Here is a 7,746-nt window from a genome sequence, read left to right as displayed (position 1 = left end):
ACAGTGTGCAAGGGTTCAGCCATGAAATTGTTGTTCTTCGACTCATGAGCCAGTACTACAACTATAGTAGTATAAACAGATACATGCTAGTGCAGCTAGAATACGGAGCAGGTGTGTGGCGCGCTGCACGGGCCTCTCTCCAGCTGCATGGGTCACTGTTTCATTGCATACTGTATTCCTACGGGTCACAATGCTTCATCCAGTCATGACCTGCTTCGCACTGATAGATTGCCATGGTAGCACATACATACTATGGTATGATGTAGGGTAGCATACAGGAGAGCAGGAGGGAGCCGTGCCACATCTCGAGGCCAATAGCATGATGCACGATCGGGAAGACCTCCTCTGCGATGATACTGCACTAACTGTGCGCTTGGAAATGCTACTACGATGTTACAATGGGGTATGGCTACTGAAAGTGAACCGAGGGGATGGATACAAGTGGCCATTGGCGGTGGGTGGGGTGGAAAAGAAAAAGAGAAGAGGAGGTGGCAAGCCGAGCCATGGAAAAAGAGGCCCCAGCACCTAGAGTATCCAGCAGCTGCAAGGTACCGGGGGACATCACGACCTGCAGTGCTTACTGCACACATGCTGCAGGTGAGAGGGTCCGCTCCCTGGTCCTAGCCCCCTCCACTTCTGCAGGTTCTTGCAGTGTCCGAGTGTTTGATCATTTGCCCGAGAGACTAGGGCACCACGGCTACTAAGAAGGGGAGAGGGAAAAGAGAGGCAAGAGGGAAGTAAACAGGAAAAGCAAAAAGAAAAAGAAAGAAGAAAGAACAGTGAATCATAGTACATAGTTCATATCTGTACTGTGGTGATACTAATTCTATTATGCACTAGCACCCTATGGCATTTGGTAGCATCGTTGGTTGAAGAAGAGGAAACCTGCAGGTGCAAAGGTGCACAGTGCCACTCGTTTCTTGCCCTCTTCGGAAATCAACCTGACCTGACTTGGGCCCCCTGTCAATCTCGTCTCCCCTCCTCAATTGCCCTGCAATTGGGTCTTTGGGGGTCGTGCTCTCCTATTTACTGCTTGCTTCTCCGTTTGCCTCATTTCTTTCGCTCAGTCAAAACTAGACAGCTCCTTTCCCTACCGCACTCTTGGCCCTCCTCCTCCTCTCTCCCCCCCCTTTTCCCTCCTTTCCTACCTCATAGCTCTCAATTGCACAGCGCTGGCTTGAAAGTGTCACTGCCAACAGCAAAAGACTCTGGTCTCTGTCCAGACGCCCCCGCCTCCCCGTTGGAGAAAAAACGAAAGGATTATCACTTCACAGTTCACACGGCCCTCCGCCAGCTTGAGACTATCAATGTCGAATTGATCGCTTTATTCTTCCGGCCTGGCCTTGATTGGTTTTGGATCCTATCTCTTTTTCCTACATCTCATACATCACACGAGTACTTCGACGAGTCCTCATTATTTCTCTTCTCCCGCTCTTTCGCGACAGCATCGAGCCCACACAAGCGGACCAGCACCTCAAAGACCGACCCACCAAACCACTCTTTGAGCGTCCCAGGCTACAGAATAGTCACGACTATTGCTTGACAACTTTACCTGCTGTCACCACACTTCTTCTCTCATATCATAACCAAGTAGCGGCATACTACGTACGACTCGACGACCTGTCACGAATACCGTCTTCCACCTCTCTGTCTCCCCCGCCTTGGTCCTGATCAAGCCAAACCAAACTAAAGTGATCTCCGCAGCCAGACAACAGCAACCATGGCTCACTCACTTACGGCGCACACCTCGTTTACCCGGCCGCGGACTAGCGACCGCCCCGTCACGCGCGAGGCCGACAGTAACCTCATTATCCCGAGCCGAACCTCTTCGCTTCATTCCAGAATCACCCAGCCTATGCCCTCCACGCTCAGCGCCAAGCCTCAACAGCGAACGCCCAAGACCCTCACACATGCCTACATGGTCTGTGGCGTGGGCCGTGAGCCCTCGCAGTGGGTGAAGGCGCCTCCGCCGTCTCAAGGCAAGATTGGCCACATGAAGGGCGCAGTCGGCCAATTCTGGCTCCCAGAGATTCTGGGAAGTAGTCCTAGGTTGGAGCAGGATAACGAAATCGCTCGCTCTCTGCATGCTGCTATGAGGGTAAGTTTTACCCCCTTTACTGAGGCGTTGTCTCGGTTGCATTGAAAACCTAAGAGAGAGAGAGAGAGAGAGAGGGGACATACAATCTAATAATAGATAGGCATGCTTCCCTCACGATGTCGAGATCTGCACCGGTCGGAGCCAGCCTCACTGCGTCCACCACGCTTTCGTTCTTCAGCAAGACTCGTCGCACACTCTATACGGTATCTGTCTGCGAGTGTGGTCCCGCGCCGACGAGAAGAGGGCCGAGACGATCCGTGACCTGAGGAAGAGAACCGAGCCCGATTTCTACGATAACACGGATGAGACCTACTGGATCCCCTACTGCCTGTCCTTCCTTTCCAGGTATCCTCTCTACAACTTGCTTGGCGATTACCTCCGTGGCATGTGGATTCACTGGAACAAGGCCACCAACCTGTTCCACGCCGAGGAGGTCTCCAGGATCCTGAGCTTCCCAGCCCCGCGCCTGAATGACCTTGTTCGCATCGATATGAAGGACTATGCTCTTTGCTACCAGTTTCCTTCCTCGCCTACTGGCTTCCAGAACTTCGACATGTGGCCCATATTTGCTTGCTTGTCCATTCCGAACATCGTCGGCGTTATTGAGGCAGCTATCTCGCCAACCCGCCGAATCATCTTCGTCAGCCACTACCCTGCTATGCTCACCATGGCCGCCGAGACCGTCCGTTACTGCGCCCGTGTTTATGAGTGGAGTGGTCTGTACGTTCCTGTAGTGCACGCTCGTCACGCCCAGGAGCTTGTTCAGGAGCCTGGTCCTTACATTCTTGGTATCACCGCAGAGTGCCGGTCGCTCTTCACGGCGCCTGGTGATGCGCTGGTGGTTGACCTGGATCGCAACTTTGTCCTGACATCTGACCCGCCCACTGCCTTGACACCAGGTCAGCGGAATAAGTTTGTCACACGCCTGACGCAGGCCCTGAACGGAGACGTTGCGCCATCAGGTGTCCCACAGCACCTACGCTCTGCATATGGTGGTGGCAAGCTGGTCCCGGCTGGCCAGATCATCGTCATGCGTGGCGAGGTCGAGTCCATCCAGGACCCCGAGTGGTGGAATCAGGATGCTGTCATGGCCGTCATGGATCACGTCTGCGAAAAGATGGGCCGCAACAGCGGCCTGAAGGCTGTGTTTGGAGGGGCCGTGAAGAAGCCACTCATGACCAAGGTCTCGATGAGGCACCTCAACGAGATTGTTCGTGAGAGGAACCAGTACTCTCGTGATGCTCTCGAGGCTTGGCAGGATTTCATCAACCTCAAGGGCAGGATGGATACGGAGCTTGCTAAGGTGACGAAGCGTAATAACTACCTGAACGAGGAGCTGGAGAGCTGGAAGCAGCAGGTAAGCATCACATCGCCCGTCTCATTCTGTTGTAGGGTGCTGGAGGAGATGTGCAAGCTGACAATACATCAATAGTTCCTCAAGTTCCAAGCCTTCGCCGAGACGCTGACCAAGGAGACACAAGACCTCAAGGTCAAGATTGAGGGTCATAAGCGCGAGAACCGCCGCCTTGCAACCCTCATTGACCAGCAAAAGGATGATGCCGCCCGCATGTCTGTGCGCCTGACGGGCACGGAGAAGCAGCGTGATGATGCCCTCGAGGCGCTCGTCCTTCAACAGGAGATTGCCGAGGAGCTCGAGCGTGACCGCAAGAGAAACAAGAAGGAGCTTGCTGCTCTTCAGCACACCAACATGACCATCCTGCGCCAGCGCGATGAGGCGCACCGCGTCGTTCTACACCTGCGCAGCTTGATTGGTGGACAGAGCCACCACATGGAACACCTTGTCCAGTCCATCTCGAACCCTGCTGGTATCGAGGAGGAGATCGCCAACGGCTTCATTGCGGCTGCTGACGAGGACGGCACTATGTCGGAAGCCGACAAGAAGCTTCTCCTGAAGGCCGCTCGCAACAGCCAGCGGTTCTCGCAGTCTAGCTTCTCCGATGTGGCTGACCGCCACCTCAAGGACAAGACCGATGCCATTGCCCACATCATCCGTAACATTGCGGAGCAGTGCCAGGCTGCTGTTGAGGGGCTGCAGCTGGCTAACGATTCTGACGGCAGCCTGTTGATGAACCGCCGCAGGAGCAGCAACTTGGCCAGCAGCGAGGACGGTCGTTCCATGACAACTTCCGAGGCTACCGAGGAGGCTGCTCATCACTCTGGACGCACCTCGAGCATTCCTCCCACTCCGGACCTGATCCACAACCGGAGCTCCACGAGCATGTCCATCACGTCGAGCGGGACCACCCCCGAGCGCGCCTCGCAGCAGTACAGCATCAGCCACGACATACCGACCAAGATCGTCGAGGACGATGAGGACGAGTATTTGGAGCGCAGTGACAGCGACGCCCCTCAGCCAGAGCACATTGTTGGCAAGCACGCCAACACTCTTGTCCAGCGCCCCGCTGGTGCTCGAATAAGTGCATTAGGAGGTTCGCATTGAATCGCGGCGAAGCAGGGTCCTAAGCGGGGGGACCCTGACTTCAAAAAACGACGTTCATTGGAACTACAGACAGCCTTGGACTGGGCTGAACAAGAGGCAAGAAGAAAGGCCGAAGAGGCTAAACAGCTGAGAAGGCAACGCGACGCCGATTTCAAAAAGAGGCGATCGCTAGAGCTGTTGGCAGGTTACGATCACAACCTCCAACTTTGGCGGTAATGCCGACACGATACCAGATTCTTTGAGGGCATTTTTTTTTTATTCAGATGCTTTCTTGATCATCATTTCTATCACATCATACATTTTTATACCAAGAGGCGGCTTGCTGAAAAAGAAAACCTATTTCTTTTACCTGTTTTGTAATGGGGCGTTGTGGATTTTTTTTTAAGACCGATACGTATCCGATTCCCCCCTATGCCCTTCCTTTGATCCACACTCATCGGATCTTTCTTTATTTTTTTATTTTATTTTTCTTCTTTTCTATCATGTTGGAGAGTGGACAGGCCGATTTGGTGCAGACATGGGGGTTGGCGACGTGCCCGTGATGGCGTGAAGGACCAGCGATATCTATCAATCTACTGGTGTGGCTTGATACTTACTTTGGCCCCCTTGACGAGTTCTTTCTTTGTATGTAGTCTTGCTTCGCCCAGGGCCAGACACCAAGGGCTTCTCAATATGCAAAGATGAATTTCAATTCAGCTTCTCACATTCATAAATGCTCGCGGTCCACCATCCCATCCCATCCAACCTGGGTAGCCTGTTCCGCCCATATCGTCGGCCTCGCGCATCTGCAGACCACGAGCACCAAGTTCACTGGATACCAATAAAAGCCAGTACCTGAGTTATCTTGGTATCGTGGTTGGCTGACTAGATGTTAAGAGGGATCCACTGTGTACTCATCTGGTTAAGTCAACAGGAGTAGAAGGGGTTGACAAACAGTCAATGTAATGTAGTATAGGTCTTCTTAATAGGCGTGGCAAGGTAGCTGGCCAAGGTGTAGGGGAATTCGGTGACTATGGCGTCGTGCTGTGGCCACCCTACCACCCACCATCACCTGGACCTTTTCACAGCGCGGGTGATGTGAACCATCTTACGCTCCATGAAGAAGACATGGAGGAGGGAAGAATGCGTTTCACGATATAAGAGTTAAAAAAACCAGAAATCTATTAGCTATGTTTTCCGCAACACAAATCTCAATGAGTATCCCCGACTTTGCCATTGCCCGCCAGCACACCCAAGAAGGGAAAAAAGAGACAAAATCGGTCTTGCTTCAGACACCGGTAAATAAACAGAATAAGAAAAAAAAAATTTAAGATCGAACAAAGGAGGGTTGCCCTAGCCAAATTGACACGAGGACCGGTCACTGCTTCTGACAGCTCTGTAAGCCATGGTCACGGGCACAAGACATCATCCCGCGAAATGATACGCGTTAGGAGAGAGTGAAAGAGACAAGGAGAGGTAGTCGAACAAACACAGCAAGACTGAATATTGTAATGATTTCCGGCCGCTTCTAATGGAGGAGGACTAGATTTTCGAAGCTCGCTGCTCGATCCCTCTCCATTGCAAACATATTGATCTACCAAAGAGGTCATGTTCAATCTCGAAGGGACCCATCTGTGTCGAATGTTGTGCTTGGGGGGAGGAGGATGATCTTCTTCTTCTTTCTCTGCTTCCCCGTCCAGCGGCACGAAATTGGGGTATCTGAAAACGGTAGTTTTGTCGGAGAACGACAGACAGAGGGTGTGGTGACTCTCAGGCGACCTGCACTAGTTACGGGTCTTGTTGTCGATGACATGATGCGCCTGCTCCTTCTTCTGGCCGAGGTAGTCTCCGATGAACTTGACAGTCTCAGAGGTGATGATAAGGGCGGTGGCGACAGCAGCCTTGCCGGTCAGGATGAGGCCGGAGCCATTCTCGCCGCCGACCTTCTTGTACTCGCTGCTGTAGACGCTCAGGACGTGGTCCCTGCCCTCGAAGGCCTTGTTGTAGGGGAGGAGCACGATGCCCTTGGCGTCCGAGTACAGCTCGCCGGTGGGCTTCTTGACGACGGGGAACTTCTCGTCGACCTTGGCAAGGGCCTTATCACCGAGGTCGTCCGCCCTCTTGACGTAGGGCTCGACATACTGGTAAGGTTTCGAGAGGTAGGGCAGGACGGGGGCGGCGAAGGTCTTGTAAGCCGAGTCGCCCAGCTGTAGGGACTTTTGGCCGTACGGGTTCGCCTTGAAGGTCTCAACGCCGTCGTGGACCACTGGATACCCGTTCAGGTGCTGCGAAGAAGGGACGAAGAAAAAGTCAGCGTCAGCTTTCTGATATTGGGAGAACATGTGCGACACTCCTTCCCAAGTGTTGGTCATCTCGTGACTGCCGAGATAGCCCCACAGAAGTGGCGACTGGATTGGCTCATGAGGGACAGCTGCTTCCAGATGGAACCCTTCAGACCCAATCATCTTCTTGGTGGCCAGACAGCAAGTATGAGGGAGGCTGCTTCGCACACCCGACTTCCAGCCTCCCACGCCTTAGTAGACCATGCCGTGTAGATTCGAACTTGTGGTTCGAAATCATATATAAGAGTAAGGGTTGTGTGTAGGTAGTCTGCGGAGCTTACCTTGAGGAAAGAAGATGCCGGTACATCGCCATTAACTTGAGGTGTCGTCATTTTGGGGCAGCTTGGTTCAAGAATGCCGAGAACAGAATGGTGTTATGTAGAGAAGTAGAGGGCAAGTCTGACTTCGCGCTAGAGGTCTGGCGTCTCTTGCTGATGAAATTTAGAGGGAGCTTGGAGATATTGTTGAGCAATAGTGCAAGGTGAGTGTGAATGTGGAAAGGATAAGCTAAAACTGATGGGTGTGATAGAGCATAAAGGAGGAGTAGAAGAAGGTTTTTTGGTGTGTGTGTGTGTGTGTGTGTGTGTGTGTGAACGAGGGAGATAAGATTGATATCAATGGGAAGGAGGGGAGGCAGGGGAAGAAAAAGAAGAAGAAAAAAAAGCAAAAGGAGGAGGGGGGTTCGAGTGCAGACTGGAAGCTAAAAAGAAAGTCGAGGGGAGGAGGGGTGCCGGGGGGGGAGGGGCGAAGGGACGATGATTGGACTTGAATTGACGTAACGCGGCTAGGTATCAATTCAAGAAAAAGAAAGACAAAAAGGAACGAGAGCGACCACAAGACGCACGTACGCACCCACGCACGCAAGA

The 7,746-nt window shown here is 52.9% G+C and overlaps 2 protein-coding genes across 2 annotated transcripts; one reads left to right on the top strand and one right to left on the bottom strand.

Annotated features, from left to right (window-relative positions):
* Positions 1–1,720: 1,720 nt before the first annotated feature.
* On the top strand, positions 1,721–4,559 carry M406DRAFT_339532 (uncharacterized protein; the record flags this gene model as incomplete). The annotated part of the gene is made up of 3 exons (XM_040921455.1): positions 1,721–2,098; positions 2,199–3,455; positions 3,531–4,559. The coding sequence occupies 3 exons, from the start codon at positions 1,721–1,723 to the stop codon at positions 4,557–4,559; spliced, it is 2,664 nt and encodes an 887-aa protein (XP_040777239.1).
* Positions 4,560–5,689: 1,130 nt separating this feature from the next.
* M406DRAFT_322307 (uncharacterized protein) lies at positions 5,690–7,500 on the bottom strand. Its single transcript, XM_040919622.1, has 2 exons — positions 7,162–7,500; positions 5,690–6,823 (listed from the first exon to the last, which is right to left on the bottom strand). The coding sequence occupies exons 1-2, from the start codon at positions 7,210–7,212 to the stop codon at positions 6,323–6,325; spliced, it is 552 nt and encodes a 183-aa protein (XP_040777238.1). The 5' UTR covers positions 7,213–7,500; the 3' UTR covers positions 5,690–6,322.
* Between the last annotated feature and the right edge of the window lie 246 nt (positions 7,501–7,746).

Source organism: Cryphonectria parasitica, assembly GCF_011745365.1.
Source record: "Cryphonectria parasitica EP155 unplaced genomic scaffold M406scaffold_4, whole genome shotgun sequence".
Lineage (NCBI taxonomy): Eukaryota > Fungi > Ascomycota > Sordariomycetes > Diaporthales > Cryphonectriaceae > Cryphonectria > Cryphonectria parasitica.
This window is presented reverse-complemented; position numbering and strand designations above follow the sequence as displayed.